We start from the raw sequence: 27,680 nt of genomic DNA on the forward strand, positions 1-27,680 counted from the left end.
GCTCGAAGGATGAGGGATGAGGCACTGGGCGTGCGTCCGGCCTCGGTGGCCCCGCAAGAGGCAGTGGCTCCCGCATCTCTCTGCCGAGGAGACGCTCCTGCGTTGTCTTTGAATCTGATTGGTCCACACCAGAGACAGCTTTCTTTTGAGCCTAGTCTAAAAACGGTGTTAGACCAGAGGAGGCCAAAAGGCGTACAGCTCAAAGACAAGCATTATCAGAGTAATGAGAGCTCAGGGTGAGCAGTTACATCATGGGACCGCCTTTGTCAGTACCAAAATATGAGAATAGGCTTTCCCCTCTTTTTTTGCCAGAAAAAAGGGGAAACCTCTTCTTGTCCCCACTCCAGTGTGTGCACTTACTACTATAGGGTCGGTAGATACTAATATTATAGCGCTCAGATAGTATTATTGTAGAGCGGGCAGGGGGATGGTGGGGGGTGTTGTATATGTTGGGTCTTGAAAAATTAATAAAAATAATAAAAAATTTACGAAAATGGAAAAATGCATAATTATCCGAATTTATGCTAATTTGTGTAATTAAGTACATCAATTGTGCTAATAAGGAAGTTGTAATTGTATTAAGTTTCGCAAATGCATGCAATTATGCTAATATATGCAGTTTTGATATTTAGGCTCTGCTTTGTTGTCTAGGGTCGTATTATCAATCTGGATAATACAATGATTCTCGCTTTAACATTTACTGATTATGTCTTAGTGTGTTCATGTCAGGTCTCCAAATTCAAATCTCACCGCAGGATACAGTTCTCATAATTAAGATTAGTATGCATGAACTTAGAAAGGCACCACTCAGACACTTCTGTGTTAAGCAATTTTTATTTCTAACCAAAAACATAACACTAATATTCGAACTCTTATGCTTGTAATTATCAACACAGTACTCCTGGAGATGTTCTCCTCATTGATCCGTACATTTAACCCTCAATGATTACGTTTGTGATAGCAGGTTCCACCACAGTCGGTATGCACAGCTACAGTGATAGCAGGTACCACTACAGTCGGTATGTACTGCTGTAGTGATAGCAGGTACCACCACAGTCGGTATGCACTGCTGCAGTGATAGTCAATACTGCTATAGAGTTGGTAGATACTGCTATATAGAGTTAGTAGATACTAAAACAGTCAGTATTTACCACTATGGTCAGTAAATACTACTACAATCAGTAGATACTGCAATACAGTCAGTAGACGCTAGTGTAGTGTCGTGAATACAGCCACTACTGTAAGTGTAGAGACACAGATGTCTCTGTGGGTCGCGCCAGCCACAGTGCTGGAGGAGCGCCGGGTGCCCCGATTGGACGAGCTAAGGTCATGTGACCGGAAGCGGGCCTCGATTGGACTAGCTAAGGGCAAGTGACCGGAAGCGGTGTCCGATTGCACGAGTTAAGGACACGTGGCCGGAAGCTGGGGCACCATCCTTGATACAGCAAGGGGCGGGGCCGGGGCCAAGGGATAAATGGGGATCGCGTTCGGGGATTCGGGGCTCGTTCGTGGGGATCAACTCATCGCTCTTCGCTCCTCATTCACGTGGAGTCTTAACTTAGGATCGTGGGTCAGGCAGCGTATATGCTGGCTGGCCCGTTTGTTCAGCAAACTCACACACACATAGTGAACAGTCAATTAACAGTATAGCCACACTTAACTGTAGAACTCAGTGATTAGTGTAGTCGTTTATTAAACGTGTTGCCTAAAAAAATAGTGTGTGTGCCTCAATAATAACACACCACTACTATACAGTCAGTAGATACTGCTATAGAGTTAGTAGTTACTACTATCGTCATTATATACCACGCCATCTTGTCTTCTGTATATTTATTAAGAATAAAGTCTAATGACAACTCAACACCTAACCGTGAGTGACTCCGTACACTTGGGTATCGACACAACTCTATTCTGAGACAACATAGCTTCCAGTCTCAAGACAACTTGCAGACAATTGAGATGACCCGATCAAAGGCGACGACGACGGCAGTTCCCCACACCAAGCAGCCCCAAGTCTCCGCTTGCGCTGCTACTTATCCTCACGTGACCCTGTCAATGCTTGTCTCATTAATCATCATTAGCCCGTCCATTAGTAAGCTATCATTCCACACTGTCATTACACTACTATAGAGTTAGTAGTTGCTACTATCGAGTCGGTAGATACTACTATGGTCAGTAGTTAATACTACAGTCAGTAGATAGTACTGTAGGGCCAGTAGATACTACTACGGTCAGTAGTTGCTACAGTCAGTAAATCCTACTATACAGTCAGTAGCTACTATTCGCTCAGTAGATACTACTGTACAGTCAGTAGATACAACTACAGAGTCAATAAATACTACTTACTTTGTTTTATGTAGGGTGTGTACGTATATATACCTATGCGTGGGTACAAATTTTTTTTAAAGGGGGGGTCGACAATTTTCGGAAACCTTTTATATCAACTATTTACCCCCCACTTTCTATTACTTTTTTGACTTCTGCAAGCCTCTCATAATTTTGTTGTTGGAGAAATGGACAGAAAAACGGGCCACCGGGCTTTCACAATAGCTTAGTACTTCCCGCTAATCTTCTTTTTAACCTATACATGTCATTGTTTGTCTGTCTGTGTGTGTGGCCCAAACTTGTGAAGGATTTGGCTCGCAAACCGTGGGGTTTACATACAAAAATAGTAGCCAAGTACCACGCCATAAGCCCCATGCTGAGCCAGCGCTATTCCGATTCTGCGTCCGTCACCTTTCAGGTAGTTTAATTAGCGATTTAGTGCTGTTTTCGGTTATTAATTAGCTAGCGCACTCGAACATACCAACTCACACGCGTTCGGTGGGGGTGAGGGGCCATTTCTCTTTTGTGTGGACACTGAGCTAGGTAATACACACGAATTTCCAGCTCCCTTCAAACATACATCTATGTTAGTTCTCTCATTTCTATTACTGTTTTTCATAATACAGTGTACACATTAACCAATGTTTTATGACAGTAAATATACACAATGTAACATGTTTTTTTACCTGCGTACTAGCTGTTACATTTAATTTGCTTAAGACAACAAAGTCCAGCCAATGCATCTTTTTTTCCCACAAACTTTCCTGTTGCGAGCAGGACTTTAAGTCACAAACTATTATTACTTTGTTTACATTTGTTTTTCACTTCCGCTCTCCGCAAATTTTATAAACAAGATGTTTCATTACAGCAGATATACACTATGTAACACGCTTTCTTCCCCTGCATACTCACTGCTCTATTTCATTTCGCTACGACAACAAAGTACAGCCATTGTGTCTTTTGCCTCAGAAATTTTCCGATTGTGAGCAGGACTTTACACCACGAACCATTATGAGTTTGTTCTTATGGTGGGTGAGGAACATGGTAAGAGAGACATTGTGCTTCGATACCAAGACAACATCATCAAACGAATTCCTGAGACAAACAGAGCATATGATGCCCTACAATACCCCATTACACTGTGGCAAGGCCAAGATGGGTACCACGTCCAGATTCCTCAAATTATCAAAGCTACAGGACAAAGACATCCTCACAAAACTGTCTTTAAAGACTTCTATTCCTTCATGATCATGGACAGAGAAGGAGGAAACCACATATTACGGTGCGCCAACCTCTTTCACCTGTATGTTGTTGATTAGTATGCCAAATTTGAGAGTGAGCACCTTCTTTACATTCAACTGAATAAAAACGCCTGTGTATAGACAGGTATGCTCATCTCAGGGACTCTATCAATACTGAAGGAGATTCAAACGCTCAGAATATAGGGAGATTAGTTATGTTGCCTTCATCCTTCACAGGTGGACCAAGATACATGCATTAGAAGACTCAGGATGCCATGACGTACATCAGGCAATATGGCAGGCCCGATCTCTTTGTCACCTACACTTGCAATCCTAAATAGAAGGAGATCCAGGTTGAGCTTTATCCAAACCAAAAGCTAACAGACAGACATGACATCATTGCAAGGGTCTTTAAACTCAAAGTTGATGAACTCATGAAGCTTATTACGACTAAGGAAGGCGACGTGTTTGCAAAGACAAGATGTAACTTGCACACCATTGAGTGGCAAAAACGTGGTCTACCTCATGCTCACATTTTGCTATGGATGAGGGAAAAATGTATGCGAGTAACATTGACACATTTATCAGTGCTGAGCGACCTAACCCCCATAAAGACCCTGCTCTATTTGATGTGGTCTGCAAGGAAATTGTCCATGGCCCATGTGGGGAGTTAAATCCAAATTCGCCATGTATGCAAGACCACAAGTGTACCAATAAGTATCCACGAAACTTCTTGAAAGTCACTCAGTCAGGGCATCATGGCTATCCTTTATATCGTCGCAGAAATACTGAGGATGGTGGATTTGAAACAACGCTCAGACCTGGCACTAACTCTGAAATGAAGGTTGACAACCAGTGGATCGCTCCATACTGCCCTCTTCTGTGCAAGATCTGCGAGGCCCACATTAAAGTGTAATTCTGCAATTCTGTGAAAGCCTATACTCTTGGTTCTTTCGGTTATGTCACGTAGATAGAAAACAAAAATTTAAATTAAAAGCAACAACCCACGACGTTTCGATCGCAACACAAGCGGTTTTCTTCAGGTGGAGAAGACCGCTTGTGTTGCAATCGAAACGTCGTGGGTTTTTTGCTTGAAAATGATATTGCTTGTTTTCTATCTACGTGACATTACCGAAAGAACCAATAATATGAATTCCTGCAGTCACGAAAGTTTAAGTCTAAATCTGTGAAAGCCATCTAATATGTTTGCAAATACATCAACAAAGGCTCTGACATGGCTGTCTTTGCCTTACAAAAAGAGGGGCAAAGTGTGGATGAGGATAAACTTTTTGTTCAAGGAAGATACATCAGCAGCAATGAGGCCATTTGGAGAATTGTTGGCTTCCCCATCCATGAGTGTTACCCCACAATCGTCCATTTGGCAGTTCACTTCGAAAATGGTCAACGTATCTACTTCACCAAAGGAAATTCCCAACAACAAGCCCTGGCTCCAAAAGATACTACCCTGATGGCGTTCTTTGGTTGTGCCAAAAGTGACCCATTTGCTGTCAACCTGCTCTAACATGAAGTTCCCTCCTACTATATATGGACTGCTAAAAAACAATGGAAGCGACGTGCTGGTGACGGTGAATCTGATGCATTAGGAAAAGTTGATACAGTTCATTCCAACAATCCGGAGTGCTATTTTCTTTGAATGCATCTTCATGTTGTCAAAGAGCCCAAATCTTTCGAAGACCTCAACTGAGATTGCTCTTCTGCTTAATTATTCAAGTTTGTAGCCCATCTAACCCCATGGGACTCTGGCAAAAATACAAAGAGGGCATGAGTGAGGACATCCTCCACAGAGCTCAACGAGAAAATCCAAACCTCGACGTTACCTTTTCTGATGTCATTTTTAACCAGGCCCTCATCCTCCTTGAGGACAAACTTCACTCCATTGGTGAAAAAGACCTCACGTCTATCGGACTACCAACACCCTACGGGGACAACCTGCATGCCCTTGCTCAAGAGATCCTCGGTGAAATATCCTATGATGGATTAGAGCTTCTTAAATTTATTGAGGAAAATGAGCCAAAGCTGATGGATGCACAAAGAGAAGCCTACAAGAAAATATTGGAAGACATTGAGACTAAAAATGGAGGCATATTTTCCCTTGATGCACCTGGTGGTACTGGGAAGACCTTTGTTCTCAACCTGCTCCTTGCTAAGGAGGGCTGTGGCATCATCGGGGATTGCGGCAACTCTGCTTACTGGAGGAAGAACTGCCCATTCCACATTTAAGCTTCCATTTGATCTATCCCGACAAGAAAACCCTGTTTGCAATATTTCAAAGGGGACTGCCCTTGCACAGGTCCTGCTTAAGTGTGAATTAATAAATTTCGATTTAAAGCTTTCGTGACTGCAGGGATTCATCTTCTTGGTTCTTTCGGTAAAGTCACGTAGAAGGGAAGTAATAAAATAATAAAAATAAAACAATAAAATAATAATAATATAATTAAATAATATTATATAATAATATAATAAAATAATATTCTATAATATTTTTATTATTTTATTATTTCCCTTCTACGTGACTTTACCGAAAGAACCAAGAAAATGTGAATTCATAGTGTGGGATGAATGCACCATGTCCCACAAGGGAGCATTTGAGGCTGCCAACACAACTTTGCAGGACCTCCGCGACAATTCCAGGATTATGGGTGGTGTAACTTTTCTCATGGCTGGTGACTTCGAACAAACATTACCTGTTCTACTTCGAGGAACCAAAGCTGATGAGTTAAATTCCTGCATCAAGTCATCATTCCTCTGGAGGCACGTGATAAAACTGAGACTAACTACAAACATGCGTGTATATCTCCATGGAGACCAAGAGGCAGGGAACTTTGCTGGAGCTCTTCTTGACATTGGAAATAGCAGTATTGTTGCTGATGGCACAGATGGACTTATCACCATGTCTAAAGGCATCCTTTCCACTTCGGAACAGGAACTGGAGGAAAAAGTGTACCCAAACATGCAACAACACTTTCAAGATGTTATCTGGCTACGGGAGATGGCCATTTTGGCTCCAAGATATGATGCTGTTCACAGAATCAATTCCATGCTGTTGCACAAATTACCTGGAGAGAGCAAGTCCTACAAATCTATTGACTCGGTGTTGGACCATGATCAAATTGTTCACTATCGAGTTGAATTCTTGAAATCTCTGCTGCTCCTGGGTGTTCCTCCACACAACTATCTACTAAAAATTGGGGCACCTGTCTTTCTATTGAGAAACTTGGACCCACCTAGACTATACAATGGCATAAGGTTAATTGTCAAAGAATTACATTCAAATGTTATCGAAGCTACAATCATTACAGGCAATTCAAAAGGTGAAGACGTTTTTCTCCCCATCCAGCTCAGCTTTGCAATGTCGATTAACAAGGCGCGAGGACAATCTTTAAAAGTGGTGGGACTTAATTTGTCAACTCCGTGCTTTTCTCATTGCCAACTTTATGTCGGATGCTCTCGTGTAGGCAATGATAAATATTTACATTACTTTGCGCCAGCAGGCAAGACCAGAAACATTGTTTACAAAGAGGCTCTTTGATAGCAGGGTGCGGCTCAGCAATAAGTGGTAGTTTCTTTGTTTTGGAGAGGCCCTGTTTTGTGTTTCACTACTTTGGAGAGGCTCTTGCTTTGGTTGGGGGCGCGACTCCCCTCCCACGTGTGCTGCTTTACCCCATGCCTGCTGGGGGGCAGTTCGGCTGTCGGCGGGTGCTCACTGAGCCGCGCCCACACCTTGCTGCCCTGTGCGGCCTTCATATCGCTTTCCTTCCCAGATCTCCTTCCTGCACCCGCGCCTGCCGGCCACCATTTCAGCGGCCTGGCTGCCGGCGACTGTTGGTGATGGCGCTCATGCAGCGTGGCTTCCTCGCCGTCCCACATCTCATCGCTCCATCCCCAAGTCTCCTGCCTGCCTCCATGCCTGCCAAGTGTCCTATCGGCGGTCTGGCTGCCAGCGGTTGTTTGCGGCATCGCCCGCTCGCTGTTCTTATTTCGCCATGGCCATGACCTGCCCTACCTACCTTCTCATTTACCCGATTTATCTATTACAAATTATAGACCGTCTGTGCTTCCCCAAGCGCCTTACTACAGTACTATTAAAAACAACAGTAATAAAGACTACAGTACAAATACTTAGATCGTTTTATACCATTAACCATTTACTTATGAATCATAGCATTCATTACAAGGCAAAGGTATATCATATAAGTTAAGTATGACCTTCACCTTTGATTACAGTGTGCTGATCCTCAAAGGTGCATTAATAATTGTTTTAATTTTCCCTCTTCATTGTTTTTTTCCCTAACATTACGTACATAGAAAACTAATCTTTACTAACTGAGTTAGTAAATAGAAAAGTTCAAATGTGTGTGTGTAAGTCGATGTCTGTGTGTGTAAGTCCTTGTGTGTGTGTGTGTGTCAGACGCTATGTGTGTGCGTGTGTGAGTCGATGTGTGTGTGTGAGTCGATGTGTGTGTTTGAGTCCATGTGTGTGTGTGGCAAAACAACCCCCTACCTCCTCGTGGTGACGGACGGGCAACGTTGTCGTGGACAGTGATGTGGGGGGGGGGGCAATTCCGATTGGCCTTTTCCCTCAGTGCATTTGTAACCACCACAGCGGCTAAATGAGGGCTCTGGATGGGTGCGAGGGGCTGGTAACCCCTCAACCTTCAATAAATTACCAGGCCCCGAGGGAACAGGTGTGCTTGTGCCGGAGGCCCCGAGGGAACAGGTGTCTATGACGTCTCCTGGCCAAACCCTATTTGGCGGAGCCAGGAGAATTAATCTTTACCTTCGGGGCTCCTAAAAAAATCCACAAAAAGCCACTACCAATGGCCACGTGAAATGTTTGAAAGCTCACTGCGGAGGAGAGGCTGCCACTCCTCTGTCGGGAGCTGGAATGGTACCGCCTGGATCTTTGTGGTATTCAGGAGGTCCGGTGGACCGGCTATGGCTCCTGCCACCATGAGGGGTGGACAGTCCTCTACTCGGGGCAGGAGACTACCAAACAACAGGGGGTGGCTCTTCTTCTGAACAAAAGAATGAAGGGGGCGTGGGAGCATGGCGGTGAGGTGTGGGAAGCTGTAAGCCCCAGGCTACTTTGTGCTCGCCTTCCCATCAACCGGAGGCGAGGAGTGGTGGTCGTAGTTTTTTATGCCCACACCGAAGACAAACATCCATGGAGGGATGCAGGCAAGGCCGATGAGTCAGATGCCTTCTATGACCTCCTGTCACAGGTGCTAGGTAAAGTGGCCCCTCGGGATAGAGTCATCTTGTTGGGTGACTTAAATTCCCGAGTTGGTCACCTGGTCTGGAGTGATTGGAAGGCATGGGCTAGATCAGCTCAATAACAACGGTAGGAGGCTGCTAGATTTTTGTGCAGCCCATAGGCTTGTAATTACCAACACGCTGTTCTGGCATCGAAGCATCCACACAACATGCATGCCGGCTCCAAGCAAGAACATCTGCTGGACTTCATAGTGATGGAACAGCGGATGCGGGCCCATGTCCTTGACACCAGGACCTACCGAGGAGCTGATCTGGGACCCCATTCAAACCTAAGGTGGCCTGGTCTCAGCTAGCTGATGAAAGTTGCAAGCAAGAATTACATCATCGCTTGCACCTGGAGTTGGCATCGTCCCCCACTCCTCCAGATGTCGAGGGTAAATGGGCGAAGTTTAGGACTGTAACTCAGGCAGCTGCAATGGCTGCTTTGGGTACGTGGTCCAGACCTCCCCAGATACTCTGGCTAACAGAGAAGGTGTTCAGGATGGCTGAGAAAAAGCGACAGGCCCACTCTAATCGTCTATAGCATCCCACGTCAGAGAATGAGCAGGCTTACCACAGCCTTCGCTCGGAGGTTCGGAGAACCGTGAGGCGCTGCAAGGATGGGTGGTGGTAGCGGGTTGCTGAGGAGATGGAGTCTGCCTCAATGGCCCGCGATCACAAATCCCTATTTATCTCCATCAAAAAAGTAACCTGCAGCACCACATCTATTACCGTCATTAGGGGAAAAAAGGGTGATCCAATCTGCGACCCCCAGGAAGAGGTTTGCAGATTTGCTGAGCATGTCTGTGTAGTCCTGGGGAGGGGAACTCCCTCGACATGGAAAACCTCATGGGAAAAAGTGGGAATGACCCTGCTGAGGCTGCGGTGCCCCAAATATTGGAGGAAGAAGTCACCCCATGTGAGTGGCTGGCTGAGGTGTCATCTGTTGAGGAAGTACTAAAGGCGATCCAGAGTCTGAGACCAGGAAAGGCACTGGGCAGAGATGATCTCCCAAGCGAAATGCTGAGGGAGGGTGGCGTATGTGCACAGACTGCCCTACATGACATCATAACAACAGTCTGGAACACTGGACGGGTTCCGCAGGATTGGAAGGATGCCCTTGTGGTCCCCCTCTTTAAGAAGGGGGACCGCACAGACTCTTTAAGAAGGGGGACCGCACAGACTGTAACAACTACAGGGGCATCTCACTCCTCAGTGTGCCGGGAAAGGTCCTGGCAAGAATTATTCAACATCGCCATGCCAGGCACGCTGAGGAGAGGCTTGCGGAGCCCCAATGTGGTTTTACAGATGCCATATTTTCTTTCCGTTTGCTACAGCAGAGATGTAAGGAGTTCCAACAAGAACTACATATCTGCTTTATTGACCTGGTCAAGGCCTATGATACCATCAGTAGACCTGGGTTGTGGGTTGTTCTTCGTGCTTTCGGGGTGTCCCTGACCCTCTGCTCACGATCATTAAGGACCTTCATGATGGTGAGCGGGCCCGGGATAAAAGTATGTGGCCAGGAGTCGGAGCCATTCCCTGTTCACCTTGGGGTGCGACAGGGATGTCCTCTGGCTCCCACATTATTTAACATCTTTTTCGACCACGTAGTTCGTGAAGCCTTTGATGGCTGTACCAGAGAAATTTCCATCTGGTACAGATACAATGGGAGGCTGATCGATGCCCGGGTGCGGTCAAGGGATGGCTCCCTATTGGTCAACCACGTTATGTATGCCGATTATTTGGTAATTGCTGCTCACTCAGAGGAGGAGTTGGAGGCACTGCTGCTGAAACTGGAGCATGCCACTAAGAGGTGGGGCCTTACCATCAGCCCCACCAAAACTAAGCACCTGCCTGGGTATTTTGTACCATCAGGCACTCCACCCCCACAACTCCCAATCGGTTATGGGGCAGTTGTGGAGAGAGTGGAGAGAGAGGTCTCACTCAGAATCAGTTGAGCGGAATTATATTTTCATCGGTTGCATAACGCTTTGTGGAAGCTACCTGGTCTGTCGCTCCGCACGAAGCTTCAAGTCTTCTCGGCCGCAGTCATTCCCTCCCTTCTCTATGCTTGCGAAACGTGGACCCCCCTAATGGAGCATCTTCACCGATTGGAAACATTTAGGCTGCCCTGCCTACGATCCATCCTGGGTTTAACCAGGCTGGATTGTGTGAGGAGCTCCCAAATTCTTGAAAGATCTGGGCAAAGTCCCATCGGTGAGCTCCTCCGGCAGGCAAGGCTGCGTTGGCTGGGTCATGTAGCCCGCATGCCCAGTCACCGCATGCCTTGTTCGGCCAGATAGAGGGGGCTAAATGGGTGCAGCATGGGTTGGAGGAGAGATGGAGTGATGTGGTGCAGGAGGATGTGGAGCTGAGTGGACTTGCCGATGACTGGTACCAGCGGTGTCAAGATCAGCCTCTGTGGAGGAAGCTCGTGAAAGACGCCTCTGGGCAGTTGGAGGCATTTGCCCTCCAACAACAACGGAGGGCGGAGGAGCGACGCTCACAACAACTAGCGGAGCGCCGGGTGGCTAAAGCACAGCAAGTTGGCACAGTCGGGGGCACAGGTGGTGCATCAGCCAGTCGTCTCAGTCCGTGGCACCTGGGTCTGCCCCGTGACCTCCTGCCAGCGGGCGTTCGACACTTCACGTGGCCTCAAGGTGCACATAGCCTGGCACAAGCATCGTGGTGACGTCACCGCCACTTAGCGGCGAATGGCGGTTGTTGTGTGTAAGTAGATGTGTTTGTGTGTGTGTGTCGATGTCTGAATGTGTCTAAGTCGATATGTGTGTGTGTGTCTTTTTCACCCGGGCAACGCCGGGTACTTCCTATTAGGTTAAATTTCTGATTGACAAGCCCGAATAAGTTCTGCTTGGTAAAACACTCAACATGTGACTTAATCGGTTCTGATACATGATGCAAGGTTCTGCTGACTCCATTCAGAAAGCTGTATCTCCACAGCATAAGTAAGTTGGAGGCTAAGAAGTCGTTATCACCAATGGCTGTTGAGGCCTCCACAATTCTCCATCACTTCTTTCCTTTTGCCAGGTCTCTCAGCTGTTGGACAGCCAGGCGACGGTGGTGCATGCCTGTAATCCAGCACTATGGAGGCGATGTTTGGTGGATCACTGCACAAATGTTGTGAAACTCCCTTGTCGCAGTTATTGAGGAGGTGCTATTCGCTGGCTCAACCACAAGAATGCAGTACAGCAAAAATGTGGACTCCACCGACTCCATCTGAATTAGATAGTGTTTTCCCCTCGCCACGAATGGGTTTTCTTCATTTGCTCCGGTTTCCTCCCATATGTAAACGCGCATTAATTGGTTGATAACACCTTCATTTATAGAGGACCACAGAGCTTGGAGAATTCTTAGAGCCAGCTCACCGCGTGGCAGCCTTCTTGCTCATCTGTGGTCCTTCGCCCCTCTGAGTCGTTCTCTCTCTATGAGAGTGAACAAATAATATGTGGTGCATTACAAGTTGAAATTATTATATTATTACAATAGACAACCTCCATGGTTGGCTATAATAGTATTATCATCAACCTCATCTGGCTTTAGGTGCTTCTCATGGCTGCCATTGTCTGAGCGCCACTCCAATGGATGTGTCCAATACCTCTTGACAATAGCATACTTGTAATATAATCGGCGATTGTCCAAAAAATACGTGTGTTTTCGAGTAGTACTGCGAGTTGTTCATCACGATGCCAGAAATGCCGCTCGCATGTGCTGGGAGCTTCTTGAGGAACTGAACTGAAAAGTCCTGGCGTCCTCGGTAAGCTGAAATAGCAACGAGGAGTGCGGGCTCACTGTGCAGACACGGGCAACGTGGGTGATGTCCACTGCAAACACGGGAGGGCGGCAGCTGCTCACACCTCCACCTCCACGCTGTCGCCCTGGCCGCTTGGCTCGTTGGCCAGATTCACCTTCTCGGTGCGCGTATGCCACACGAGCACCTGCGGAGAGATGGAGAGAGGATGACAACAGACGCAGAGCAGGTGAACGAGCAGATGGATAGACTGACACGGTGGGTGAGAGTGAATAAAAAAGAATACATATTACATGGTTAATCCCTCGAGATGGAATATCTCAATGACAAAAGTGTCCTGGGTAACAAGTGACACATGCATAGCCTATACAAATACCTTGAAATCTCTAACGCAAACAGTCAAAGGTATTCATACAGTATCAAGAATAGGAAGAAGCCAATGTTTGTTTGTTTTTTATAGACTTTAACTGCACCGGACAGAGTTTAAGATTTGAATGGGGATTAACCTTTGGAGGTCCTCTTTTCTTTTGGCGGCAGTACTGGGGCAGCTAATGGTGTAAATTTTATATATTCCTATAGCCCATCCATTGGGCACTGTTGAGTTCAAACTGAGTGGTGCAGACTCCCCTAGTGATGCTCATATCAACAACTACGGAGGGACGATGATGATTATGGTGATAGTGATAGCGATGGTGGTGGTGATGGCGATATCGAAGATGATGAAATCGATGATGACATGGTAAGTTGATGCTAAACGATTGAAAATTTAAACACAGTCCCACCATAAATTTGAGCCAGAAGACACTTTCTACTTCGACTTGAGTCTTAAAAAGTAACATTATGAAAACAAAAATCGTGCAAAAAATTGATTACACATATTTAGACAGAGTATTTCAATCCTGAAGGTTGCCACATTGTTCAATAAAGGTGTATATATACAGTATAGTTCTTCAGATGTATCTTCAATTGCAAACGCCAGTGTCGCTTGCTGATAAAGTCATTGTGTTAGAATGCACATTGACGTTCTGGCCAAATCACCACCTTCAGAGACGCGGCACTTGTTTGCGAAAATTGGCAAGAGAAATTCATTCGCCCAATCCCGAGAGAGAAATTGGAAAACGCAAAATGCGGGGAGGATGAGGGCGACAGAGTGCGGGACCTCGCGACCTCGTCGTGCCTCAATAAATGAAGTGATGTGAACCCCCGTTAACCGGTGCAGGCAAACAAAGCTCGCAAGGACACACACTCGGAGCTCGACGAACCGCAAGGGCACGCACCTCGATTGCATTGCCCCCTCCTCTGCAGGCAAACGGCAACAGAGAGCTATTGCTCGCTCACACCACTGATGGCAGAAGGGCCTCCGATACAAGGAAAGCTCCTTGCTTGGGTCATCTTGGCCTACTCTGCCACGCTGGCCAGATGTCTTGGACTAGGTGGGCGTACCCACACTAGACCCGATTAGCACCTCCAAATATCACGCTTGGCTACATACGGTGAGATTGAAGTTCAACATACATACACCGCACCAAATGCGGCCTGCTTGCTGACTAACCATGATGTACACATTTACACTGTTGGGTGAACACAGAAGGGAGCGGGAGGAGGGTGTGGATTTAAGACACACCTTGCCCCATTGTTTAAACTGCCGCGCCAGGAGATCGAACTCTGGATCGCAAGTGCAGTGCCCTGACTGTTACACTGCAAGCAGTGTGCATATACTTGAATAGAAAGGTTGTTAAAAATTGAATTGATCAAATGTCCCAGTGCAGGACCCCCTGAATAAAATGTATTGAGACTCAGCGAGGATGTCCGGGATAATAAATGTATATGGAATGTGAGGCACCACGGTGGCGAGATGTTAACTACCTCGCCTGGTATACAGGAGGTCGTGAGTTCTATCGCGACCCTGACGTGTGTACATTAGAAGTTTGCATGTTCTCCCCATGGTCGCGTGCATTTTCCTCCGAGTCCAGTTTTTCCATCCACATTTACAAACATGCATTTAGAGTATTTGGCTGCTATAAATTTCCACATGATAAGCCACTTCTTTAAAACTAACATTTGTGGCCAGGTCGTTTTTGAAACAGAGCTATATAGGCACAGTGGGCCTTACCTGGTCACATTAAAATAGTTTATTGTTTTTATAGTTTATACTCTCCTTCATATTTGTCATTTATTTTCTCACACGGTAACAGTCACTACATGTGCCATGCAAGCAAGGGTGCCACCATATTTGATAATGCGAAGGTTATATAGGTTCAGTGAGCTTTACCTGGTATAACAAATAGTTGAAATATGGTCCATGCAGGCTGTTGCTGTGATATTGTTTAGTATGCATTTTTCTCATAGTCTCACTGAATGAAGCAGTGCTGGCAAGGCACTACTTTTGCATTTAGATGCTTTACAAAACCAACATGTTATTTGCTTGTTCTAATGCTTCTCCCTGATCATATGAGCATGTTGCAATATTCAAGATTCAAGTGCATTTTGTTCAACCAGATTAGAGCTCGAGAGACAAGGACAGCCTCATTGGACAATCTCGTAATAGTCATCAGAATACTTCATCTCAATTTCAACAATTGATAGGCTGATGGTGGGTTGGTAATTTCATTGTTCTTTGACAAGATGCCATTCGTTATATGTTGCATAGCAAGATTCTATCTTACCATGAATATTTTTTTTTTTGTGAGTAGTACATATTGCTCTATTTATAAGACGATAATTTATGTTCCATGCAATACTGGTCCTGACACTTGCCATGCATACCATGTTTGCTCACTGATTTGTATTGTTTGTGTGTACTTTTAAAAAATGCGCCTGGATTTTACGTAAATCCTGTAACTTTGTTTGAAACTCTGTTTGCTTTATGGAATATTAAACAATTTTTATTTTATTTTACTATATAAATGAATAGCCCAATGACGTGGCTGATCACGTGGAAATTTACAGCACACAAAATACTCGTAACGCATGATTCTAATTGTCGAGGGAAAAACCGAAAGACCTGGAGAGAAATCCACGTCACCACAGGGACAATATTAAAACGTTAAATATACAGGCGTCAGGGTAGGGATCGAACTCACGACCCCTGTATATCAGGAGAGGTAGTTAACATCTCGCCACCGTGGCGCCCCCCCCCCCCCCACCACATCTGCTGTCAACACAGGAATCCCGCATTCAGAGCTTTCGAGCTCAGCGGGACCCTCCTGCAGCAATCAACTGAACTCGACCTCCACTGGTGACACAGAGCACATGGCTGAACTTCTGCACCTTGGTGCAGTTGCGAGCCTTGGGCTCCAGCTCCTGCATGGTGGTGATCTGACGCAGAAAGTCCGACTCCTGCATCCCAGGGCGACCACCCCGGCGCCGAAACTGCACGAAGGGGTTCTCCAGCAGCACCTGCAGATTCACAGCGAAGCCTGCATGCGCACGTGGACACACACGCGCACATGAATACACGAAGCTAAATATCCCCCGCAAAGCTTTAACAGACTGTTGGGGCAAGTGTTGCTAGCGAGCACCTATGAAGGCCGGTACGGCACACGAGGGGTGTGAGTGGCCAGCATCACGTCTGGCCCCCTTTGTCTCCTGAGTGGTGACATTTATGCATTGCACCAAGTACTCATTTGTGGCTGAGTCGAGGCCCAACACCGATTCATATAATCGTCGTTGTTGTTCGCCGTGAGTGGGAATTGAACTCGGGTCGCTATGTTCACGGTGCAGCGCGCTAACCGCTACACTACCATTGCTCACTGTGGACAGGTGCATACATACGTACATAGATATCCATATAGACTTTAGGCTGTTGGAACAAGTGCTGTTGGCAGTTATCTAATATTAAGGCCAACATAGCGTTTGTCTCCCCAGTGCTGATGTTATACACTGTACCGGGTACTAATTTAAGGCTGCATAGACCTAGGGGAGGCCTAGGGCAGGTTCAGATATTCACAACTAATGTTAGCTATGTCCGAGATTTGAACTTCGGTCTCTAAGATTATAGTTTAGTGTACTAACAACTGCGCTACTGCTCTACTTACAAGAACAAACACTCACATACCTCCTGCTTTTACAAAGCACGAGAGTAAGTTTAACTAGGAGGGGTGGCCTTGTTTATGAAATGGTAAAATATTGCTGAAAGTCAACAGCCAACTGTCCTATGGAAGTAATGGCCCCGAGCAGATGAATGTGGAATGTTTACTACTGAATGCCAACTGAAACATGTATTTATTTGAGCAGGGATATATATGTATATAAAATTAGAACTCCTAGATAGAAGTAATATTCATGAATAATTCGTATATTGTAAGTGTATGGCAGGGCGTGTGGTAGTCAGCTCAGTCCTTCAATATTCCTGAGTCAATAAAATCAATACCACTTTGCGTGAGGTCAACAGTAGTCACCTTATGGAAAGACTGGCGCCTCAACCACTCCGTGGCATTATCCGTGAAATCCCAAAGCTCGGGACCACCGCTGAGGATGAGCAAGGGAGACACTGACCACGTGGGACTCACCACCGAAGGAAAATCGATCGGACGTTTGATATTCGTTTGACAATCGCAACGAAAGCACTTTGGCCACACCATTCCAACTGGAAAATGAAGGAAAACGCTTGTGGAAATGTGTGGCGCCATTTGTTTCACCGTGAATCCTACCAAAAGTCTGTGAAAACCTATAACAAATATCATAGCACACTATAACGTACTAATGGCAAAAAAACAAACCATTTAGCCACACAGAGTAATAGGTTTTGTCGCATATTCTCAAAAGTACTTTCCTTTATATTCCAGTTGAAATGGTGTAGCTAAGTGCTTTGAGTTATTGTTATAGCGTTAGAGAGTTATATGATTTGTTATGGGTTTTCACAGATTTGTCGGAAAGTGCTTTGGTTGCGAATGTCAAACGAATATCAAACGTGCCGTAACCCTCGACCACCCTACACAGCGAGTAAGGTTAGTCACGTAAAAAACGCGCCAGTTAGTTTCTACTTCAGCCCACCGGTGTGTTGGAGAGTAAATCCAGATTTACAATTACTCTCCAACACACCGGTGGGCTGAAGTAGTAACTGATTGGCACGTTGTTTATGTGACAAACCTTACCGGCTGTATCGGGTGGTGGATGGGTTACGACACATTTATATTTACGCACTCTAACCCAAAAACCTTTATTATAAATAACATTGGTCGCGAAAGCCTACGTGTAAGACTGAATATGAAACGTCCGACCGATTTTCCTTCAGTGGACTTACCGGCCATGTCGGTGGCAAAGGGCCGGTCTGGCCGCCAGCCCGTGTACCAGGCGACCACGCGTCCCGCTCGCACCACGGGCCGCTCGTACCGCCGCCCGCCCACCAGACCCACGGGCCACACGGACACCTTGCGCGTATCCCGCATCTGCATGACGACGGACAGGTGCGAAAGTGCCGTCAATTCCGGGAGCACACCTCCGATTAGCGCGGTTTGGCTAGGTACACGGTGCGAACGAAGCTCCGCATCCATACTGGGCATACAAACATCTCAGCGACTCAGCTGCATGCAACCCAAGTTGGACGTTTGCATGCAACTAACGCATGCTGCAACTGATTCCTCACACGTGGATCCAGCTCTAGCGAGTGTATGCTATGGCCACTATTGCACGCTAAACGAGGAGGTGGTTGAGGCCAGGGTTGTAGGCTGATGTTGACCAGATCTTTCCTGGTGCTCATTTTTAGGCCGAGTGAACTACTGTTATGTTGCATTGCGTGACCATGAGAGGCGGTGAACAGCTTGTTGAGCCCTTCGTCTAGCGGTTGATAGATCATGGCCGATAATGGTGGTGGGACGGCGGTTGAGTTCAACTCTCTACTCTGCAGCTGAATCAGCCGATCATCCCTCTGAGGTCAATAAATGAGTATTGTTTTGTGGAAAATTTATTTGGAGAAACTTGTCCCCACCATAGGAATGTGTAATTTCCACGAGTGGCTCCGAGCCGCTAACTGGTATGAGCATCGCTGTACTCATTTGAGCATGGAGACTTCTTTGATCTTTGAAATAAAAATGCCTTACAACCAAATTCGCATGTTTTGTATTATCTGCAATGTTACTCTTGAACAATTAGTAGAAACTGACATGCGAATGAATAAGAGCTCGTATTAACATATATATAAAGATCGCTGTTGGTTTGCTACGATTACATTCCCAGGGTCCCTGTGCTTATTTTTGGCCTGCAACAGATGCTGCTCTGCATTCCCTCGGTGCTCAGTGTTAATTATTTGACCAAATTCCAAAGGCGCCATCGGAGGTTACAGCTGCAGCATTGTCATTAGCATGTGGTGACACACATGGGAAATGCAAATACAATGAGACAGCAACAGTGCCATTTCAAGTTGGCAATTTAAAATAAGTGCATTCGTTTGTGTCCCTGTATTCGTATATTCGCCTGCGTCTAGTGGTAATTGTATGGTCACCAATTTCCAGTGCAAGTCACAGTTTCGAACAACACGTAGACGTGCAAAAGCACACAAGCGCTGTGCGCTATGCAACAACCATCAGCATTTTCTGAAGAGGTGCATTGTGGTCGTCTTGCCTTAGGCCACCGTTACAATGAATGCGAGCAAGAAAACCGTGTCAGTATGGGAGTCATCGTGGAGACAGAGTGACGATGTAACCCTCACATTCCGCGTCAAACTGGGGGAGGTCGCTCTCATTCCGAAACTCTCGCCGCGTTGCAGCAGCTCGTGCAGGGAGCGCGTTGTATAAAATGTGCGTTGTTGAGAGGAACTCGTTTTGAAAACATTCAGGACGAAAACTGAGTCACTTTAGATGGAGACTGCCACAACAGCTTCCTAAAGCTACGTGGTCTGACAGTGATTGTATATCAGTGTGGACAGCCGAATTGGTGCACTATTATTATTTGACTAGATCTCCTATGCTGGTCATCTCAATGAGCGAGAATTTCCCAACACTGGTTCAGGGCTGTACGGAGATGAACACTGCTCCAATGGGTATGGAACTCTTTCACTCGATCTTTATCTGTAATGTTGGCATCCCCAAGCACGCGCCCTTGGACGTGAGCACGCGACAATTTTCTCGAGCTGACCAGCAGGTGGCAGAAGCGGACACCGTAAGATGAGATGCAGTTTAACGGCACGGGCCCCGTGTATTTAAATAAATCACGAACACATTTCGCCACTCAAACAAACGTGGGGGTGGTGCCCATCCGCATCCGCACAGGCCATGTTCAGGCAGTAGCGGAAATTCCACGTTCCTATGATGCACCGGGCTGGAGATGTCCTCCGTTGCGGGTTACGAAGAGGAGAGAAATTGGACAGGAGGCCCCATTTACTTAATTTCACCGGGGCGAATACCAAACACGCTCCACCACTGATGCAATACAGTACAAATTTGTGGGATGACACCAGTGGGTTTTTTTTATTTACCATGGAAATATGGAATTTCCATCATAGGTTTGCGGCCACCAATGAAGATAAGTGCCATCACACACTCGTTTGACAATCCCCAATCCCGTCAGCACAACAATTAAAATAATTGTTTAGAAATATCGCTGGCAAGTAATTGATCATGGCCCAAGTTCTAATTGGCACAGGCGGCGTGTGTAAATGATTTAAACCCCAATGCGCACTCTCTTCATATTTTTAAAGCATTTTTGTCTCCCTAGATGCAGGCAGATACATCTGATGCCTTGAAGAGGAGGATAAGTCGTGGAAGACAGCAATTTATTTCGGGTGGCATCAAATTAATTGCCAAATATAATTTATGCATGTACAGGGCGGCCCACAAGTCAGCACACATAGGGTTATTTCATTTATTTATTTATTTTAACACATGATCAAACTGACTTTCATGAACATCAATGAATGCATTAATTATCTGTTGAAATGCATTGTGTTTTTTTTTATTGCAGCTGCTTTCTTTAGCGTACATAAAATCGAATTGAACTCGTTCGTCTTTCGTCAATTTTCTTCCCATTTTTTAACGTCATCTATGATAACAGATTCATTATTAACTGAAATAAAAAAAATATATTACATTTTTAATGCCGGTGTTCCAAGCAAATTAAATAAATTCTAGATTTGAAGTTTTCGTGACTGCAAGAGTTCATACTCTTTGGTTTTGTCGGTAAAGTCACTTAGGTAAAAAAGAAAATGAATAAATTAAATCACGACGTTTCGGAGGCAACACAAGCTTCCACGGCCCATCCTGGCTCCCCCCCCCTTAACCTGTATATAATCTCGTGTCTCTTAGAGTTCTCTTCACTTGATACAGTAACTTTGCTGTGACGGTTCCACCTGAAGACGGAGGCTTGTGTTGCCTCCGAAACGTCGTGATTTAATTTATTTACGTGACTTAATAACCCTATGTGTTCTGACTTGTGGCCCACCCTTTAAATGTGTGTGGGGAGCGGTGGCACAGCAGTGAATGCATGACGTCACAATCTTGGCAAACGAGGTTTGACGTGTGGGGAGGTGGGGTAGCGTGGTCGGCATGGGCCCTGGTGCAAGGAATGAACCGGGATCTCCTTCCCGGCGTCGTTGTCCCCCCCACTCCCCTATGCGTAGCGCAGTGCTTGGGCCCCTTTGCCTAGGCAAGGCCCATGCCCACCCATGTGTGCATCGCTCTGCCATCATAGAGACGACGCAGGTTTTATTGCTGACCACGATGCACAACACAGCAGTAAATGACATCTGCAGTCGTCCTGGGATTTACCTTAGATCGAATCAGCCTCAAATGAGTATCCGGTGCAGTGTGTGAACACATCGACGCTGGGGTGGCAAAGGTGGTGGTGGTGGGGTGCGATGCAGGCGTATCGACTGCGAGGGTGGGCGGTGAAGAACGCCCGGTTGTGCCGAGGCCGTAAGTGGACATTCCAGAGAGCGGGAGCCAACTGCGACCGCTGGCCGGATCTAACGGAAGTGGGAGCGGCAGCGGCGTCGAGACGAGGCGGCGTCAATGGCACGGGCCACGACGACGATGACTTCTCGACCTCCACGACCTCACCTCGTGGAAGAGTTCCAGGCTGTAGGTGTTGTCGTCGTCGGCGAAGTAGACGACGGCGGGGAGGGGCCCGCGCGCCGCCTCGCCCCGCAGCCAGCGCAGCGCCTCGTTGCGCTGCTCGCTGGCGCGGGGCAGCCCGGCGCGGCGGTAGCGGCGCGGCGTGACGGCGCACAGGTGCGTGGCGCCGGGCACGCCGGAGCGCGCGAGCAGGGCGCGCACCATGGGCGACTGCGACGGCGCGTCCTCCACGAGCACCCAGTGCAGCCACGGCACCTGCCGTCGCGCGCCCGGAATTTAAACGCGGGGCTGTCGTCACGTTTTGGGCGCATCGCACGCACGGTTGTCTGGACTCATCTGGGCGAATGAACAGAGTGGGTGGATATCTCCGTGGTGTGAACGGCCAGGGTACCGCACTTGCAATCCAGAGTGTCGCCGGATCGATTCCATCTATCAGCGTGCCAGTTGGAGCAGCAAGGTACATTTTTTTTTGTCATCGCTCATTGTCGTAATTGTGCAATCAGCCATGTAAGTTGTCTGACGTGTGGCTGAATTTTCTCTTTCTTACCCCCAGTACGCCCATGACAAACTAACATCTTCACTGCGACTCACTTATTTTGTTATCTCAATGCGCCTGCTGTGACATGCAGATGTGGTGTAGTTATTAGCACACTGGACTGGCATATCCAGAGGTCGTCAGTTCAACTCAATCTCAATGACGCGGCAGTTGAAACTCCGGGCGAGTTTCTCAAATCACCCCACACTTGTCCACCTCGCAGTATAGAATGCTCCACTACACTCGATCGGTAGGTCGTGCGTGGTGGGGTAAAGCGTGGGTACTCCCGGCTCTTCCAAGATGTCTAGCCAGCGTGAAAGTGTAGGCAGAATACCCGCTCTCTTAAGATCCCCGTAGTCAAGGCCCTTCTGCCAGGAGTTGTCAGTAATCGCAGGGCTGCACAATTACATTTTTGATCTTTAGACAAGTGAACCAAATAGTATTTTTTTTTAAAGATCAACATTGAGGTGGCCACGTGGGAGGGTGCCTGATGTGTCAGAGGACCGTGCTGGCAATGCTGGGATCCTGTGAAGGCACTTGGATCTGTAACGTAACTTCCGTGCTCTCCACAATGCACGCGACATGTGCTTATATATATATCAAAGGATCTACAGAATGAGTTTATCATTTCACATATAAGACAGAATTTTCAACGAGCGAGGTTATGGATGATAGGCCAAGTCAACCCTGTGACTGGTATTTGACCCGTCCACTCGCTCAGAGTTTGCTTTGAGCGAAGCACCACCACACGCAGCACACTTAAAGTGGTCAGGGCACGGATTCATGTTCTCGTGGAAAAGTAGCAGAGGCTACGAATTTTAATTGCAAATGGCATTTGCATCATCTTCCACTCCAGTCTCAATTACTGAATTTGCAGTGAACACACGGAGATGTCGGGGTGGCATTAATTCAGAGACCCCCCCCCGTGACCCCTCGCCCCACGCAGTCCGGGTGAAAGGAATTCCCAGCAGCATCTTTGAATCGCAGGCGGTTGTAACCCCCTCATGGGATGATACATTTGCAGCTCAAAGTTCACACCTTGATTTCCCAGTGTAGTGACGTGAGATAAAGATGGAATGCCTAATATAGACAATGAGAAAAAAATTATTTCAATTTGTTTGGGTTGACTGTGATTTGTTGTTTCACTCTGTTTTGCTAACCTTGTAGAAGAGGTACAGGGGAGTGCATAACGGCCACCACATCCCACAACACGGTTCTCATTGTATTAACCTCTGCACTCTGGTGTATTATTTAATGTAAGTGTGATTGTCTCATTGATTTCGTTGTTCAAAAGTGTTTCTGAAAAGGTCGACTCTTTTGATGCAATCAATTTGCCAGGTGATGCACGCCTGTAATCCCGCGACTTGGGTAGGGTTGGTGGATGACGAAGAGACTGAGTGAGATAGCCACCGACACTGCAATGAAATATAAACTGAATTCATCCTTTCCTATAAACGGCAGTATAACAAGTAAGCTGCCATCAGAGTGTCTCATAAAATATCTGTTGGCCAAACAAGTGTTTTGTTTGACCATACTTCACCACGCTGGTCAGTGGGTGGAGGGGGTGCAGGACCGATTCAGATATTACTGACCACTGATGCTCGCTGTGGCCAGGAATCAAACTCAGGTTGCCAGGTCCAGATTGCGGTGCACTCACCACTACAACACTATGTCCAGAAAACGACGATTTATTTTAAACGTGTGTTATCTGTAAAAAGCTTTGTTGACACAGCCTCGAAGTGTTGAAGGCTAAAAAGTGGCCAAGCCTAAAGTAGGTACGTACATCTTCCCTCATGACAAAACCATTCATTCATACTCTCTGTCACACACACACAAAGACAGCGATGCCCTGTGTAGCCTTAACAGACTCTTGGGGCAAGTGCTGTGAGCGAGCACTTATGAAGGCCGGCACGGCACACGAGAGGGTGGATGACCAAGACAACGCCCGGCCGCCTTTGTATCCCCAGTGCCAATGTCTTACACACCTCGCCAGCTACTCATTTGGTTCTGAGTCGACCTAGGTGAGGCCCATGACGGATTAAAGTATTTGTTACTGTTATTGGTTATGAGCGGGAATTGAACTCGGGTGGCAGCAGCACAGCGTGCTAACCGCTACACTACTGCTCCCCACACATTCACACGTATACTATCTGTAAATATATTTTGGAGGTATCTGATTTTAAAAGTGGAATAATGCATTTTAAATTGCCTCTCGGGAAAGGGGTTTACATGGCAATGCTTCAGGCGACAGGCATTTATCCGCTGGGTGTCTATCATTTGGATTTCACATTTTGCTACAGGAGCTGTGAAAGTGACATACGCAAGATGATCTGTAACTAGGTCAGTAGAACAGACAACTTGTACGTATTATTATAATTCACATCCAAGAGCCAATGTTGCCAAATCCTTGAGATTATATTGTGGAGAAAAACAATAGATTCTCAAGCATTAAGTGCAAACTCTGAGCCCCAATGATCCAAAGCAAGAGCTCATCGTATCTTCATTTCTCCAAGCCGAATAATGTATAAAATACATACAGTACCGTGATGTACAATTACTTATTCTATACAGTATACAAAGGCATCACTGAGTCTCAATACTCGTATTTCAACATGCTCCTGCTTAGGATGTTTTGCAACATCCTCATTGAGTTTCTATACGTTGAAGGAAATGGGAATGACTGGAGAAAACCCACGCATACGAGAGGAAAACACTCAAACATCCGCCCTGTTTGGTCCGTAACCAAAGTAACGTTCTGACCTGCCTCCACTGGGCACCTGTGAAAAGAGATTTGTAGCTCATCGGATTCCTCCACGATAAATACTAATTCTGAAATAGATGTACAGGTAGCCCTGGTAAATTATGAACACTTTTTGATTTACGAAATCTAAATTCCGCATTAATGAAATTTCACTCTGGCACGCGCCACGAGATCATCAAACGAGAAGGTTGCTTCTCGTTTGACAGCGTCACAGTGAAACGGTAACGCCTCCATGTCACCTCCTCAAGTCATTCCAACATGCAGCGGATGTTTTGGTGAGTTCCCAGAAATGGTTACGAATTTATCTTTGTAATTAATTATTATTCAATCGTACATTATATTATTTGTTAACATGTTTTGTATCGTCAAAAAGTGGGTCAATATTTTTACATTAGGAGAAGGAAACACATCCATAATTTTTTGTCATAAACTAATTAGAAAAGGAATTTCGATTTACAACATTTCGTTTCACGCGTGTGTTTTTGGAAGAACGCATCCCTTTCGTAAATCGAGAGTCACCTGTACTGCATCCCATTGCCTTGCAAGTTGGGGAGTCTCACATGCCACATATGACAGTGATCATGGGATGCACACTCAGGCGGGGTGGTTTTATTTAAATTGACAGCCCCCCCTTGCCAATAACGGCCTCCCCACGCTGTGTTGGGTCATGGCGAATTGTTTGAGCATACTTCACCATGTTGATGCTTAACTTTCACGTATGAGGTATTATACTGGATTAACTAGAACGGAATGGGGAAAGAGATACACGTGAGCAAAGCGGATTCTCCTCTGCTTAAACTAAACTAAACTTTTTATTTCACCAGATAAGGCCCACTGAGCTATATAGCTTTTTTTCAAAAGCGATTTGGTCATATGTGATAGCTCAAAGAAGTGGCTTATCGTGTGGAAAGTTAAAGCAGACAAATAGGTTAAACGCGTGACATTGATTTTAAATGTGGAGGAAAAGACCGGATGACCCAGAGAAAAATCCACGCGACCACGATGAGAGACGCAAACTCCAAATATACAGCAGCACGCGTCCGGGTCGGGAACGAACCCACGACCTCCTGCATATCAGGCGAGGGAGTTAACATCTCCTAGCCACCATGGCGCCACCCAGAGCCGCAGTAATTTCTCGCGATCTGCGACTCGCGGTGGTCCCAATCACGGTCCATGCTGCTGTTTGCAGCGTTTCCCCATTCCATTTGAGCTTAGCTCCAGAGGTGTAAAGTACCCACACCTTACACCTACCACAAGCGACCTCCACTCATCGACCAACTGCGGCATACCCCATTCATACTACAGCTGGGTGGACAGAGGGAAGGGGAAGATACATTTTATCGCCTTAACAAACTTGTCAATTGCTTCAACTGCCGTGCGGGTAAATCGAATAGAACCGTTCGGCTCGCTAATCCAGACCGCTCACCATTACACCCCGGCGGCAGCAGCAGCCTCCCAAACGCTGGCGCGTGTGTGCGGTTGCGTGTTGCGGTACGAACCCGGCCACCTGAGTTCGATTCCCCGCTCACAGCCAGCACCAGTGACGATTATCTGAACCGGTACTGGGCCTCCCCTATGTCGACTCAACCTCAAATAAATACCTGGTGCGATGAGTAAACATCGTCACTGGGAAGACAAAGGCAGTCGGACGTGGTGCTGGCCGCCCACGCCCTCGTGTGCCAGCCTTCATAGGTGCTCGCCCGCAGCACTTGCCCCAATAGTTCAGGCTATATACGGGGGATCTTTGTCTTAGTGTGTCCATAGACAAGCGAGTGAGTGACAGCAAGGCAGCGAGGTTCACCTGTCTGAACGTGTTCGCAAGCCTCGTGAGCTCCGCCTTCTGAGCCGGCCGTGCGTACGTGGGCGTCACCACGTAGATCACTGCTGCAGGTGTCCCTTGAGCTTCCGCTGATACTAACACTGCCGCAGCTGCAGCGTGAATGGGAAGAGGAGGAGGTGCAGGAGGAGGGGGAGGCGGCTGCGGCACCGATAGAGGTCGAAGCCTCCAAGCTGCTGCTGCTCGTGCCGGCACTGCTCCTGCCACCGCCGCTGCTGCGGGCCGTGCGAGAGGTGACGGTGCGTGCGGCCGCAGCTTCTGCAGCTGTAGGTGCCGCTGCTGCTGCTGCAATATCCTCTCAGTCGGCGAGGACGTGGGCGTTCTGGGTCCGGCTCGGTTCAAATTGAAGTCGGCCACGAGCAGAGCGACCAGGAGCCAGGGGAAAGCGGCGAGGAGGCGGCTGAACCTGTAGGACCTCATGATGAGACCGCCGGCAACAGTAACACGACCACCACCTGCTGCTTATGTTGCTGCATGGGCTGGAGATCACACAGAGGTGGAAGCTGGGGTTGAGCTGGGCTGGTGGGCATGGCACACGGAAGAGGATACTGGAGCCCAAGTGCACCTCCGTCACGCCCATTCATTAATTAACTCTGCCACCCTACCATCCATTCGTTCATTCATCGTCGCCTCCATTCATCCACAGTGTAGATTAATTGATGTATCCGTCCAATTCATTCATCAGCCAAGTTCTGCGGACGCCTTTGTCTCCGGCTTTTGTTTTGCGAAGCGACGTCATACGGACGATTCAGCCACGACACGTGTATGAATGAACTCTGGGACTAGGCTCACAATGCTACCGACAGTTCATACGCCGCGCCGTGGTGCCGAGAGAAGCCGTGCGTACGCGTGGACGTGCGCACGCACGCACGCACACGCCGCTCTATTGTAACGCTCCCATTCTGCGCCTACTCCTGCCACGGTGCG

General features: G+C 47.0%; 1 protein-coding gene across 2 annotated transcripts; it reads right to left on the reverse strand.

Moving 5' to 3' along the window:
- LOC144931320 (galactosylgalactosylxylosylprotein 3-beta-glucuronosyltransferase 2-like) lies at positions 1–27,680 on the reverse strand. 2 transcript variants are annotated; one of them, XR_013636558.1, is made up of 6 exons: positions 26,718–27,680; positions 21,606–21,875; positions 17,858–18,002; positions 15,883–16,031; positions 12,654–12,799; positions 1–114 (listed from the first exon to the last, which is right to left on the reverse strand). XR_013636558.1 is itself a non-coding variant. In XM_078855122.1 (5 exons), the coding sequence occupies exons 1-5, from the start codon at positions 27,171–27,173 to the stop codon at positions 12,713–12,715; spliced, it is 1,107 nt and encodes a 368-aa protein (XP_078711248.1). In that variant the 5' UTR covers positions 27,174–27,680; the 3' UTR covers positions 12,401–12,712. The 2 variants fall into 2 exon arrangements, 1 of the variants encoding a protein (XP_078711248.1); XM_078855122.1 differs by lacking the exon at positions 1–114 and having other exon boundaries at positions 12,401–12,799.

This window comes from Lampetra fluviatilis, chromosome 4 (genome assembly GCF_964198595.1).
Source record: "Lampetra fluviatilis chromosome 4, kcLamFluv1.1, whole genome shotgun sequence".
In the NCBI taxonomy this organism is placed as follows: Eukaryota; Metazoa; Chordata; class Hyperoartia; order Petromyzontiformes; family Petromyzontidae; genus Lampetra; species Lampetra fluviatilis.

What these genes read in the sequence shown, in the direction of transcription:
- LOC144931320 (XM_078855122.1), bottom strand. Translation starts at nt 27,173, where the DNA reads ATGAGGTCCTACAGGTTCAGCCGCCTCCTCGCCGCTTTCCCCTGGCTC. An exon ending in CTTTGCCACCGACATGGCCG is followed by an intron (nt 16,032 to 17,857) that starts GTAAGTCCACTG and finishes GTGCGCATGCAG; the next exon opens with GCTTCGCTGTGAATCTGCAG. An exon ending in AGGCTCGCAACTGCACCAAG is followed by an intron (nt 12,800 to 15,882) that starts GTGCAGAAGTTC and finishes ATCTCTCCGCAG; the next exon opens with GTGCTCGTGTGGCATACGCG.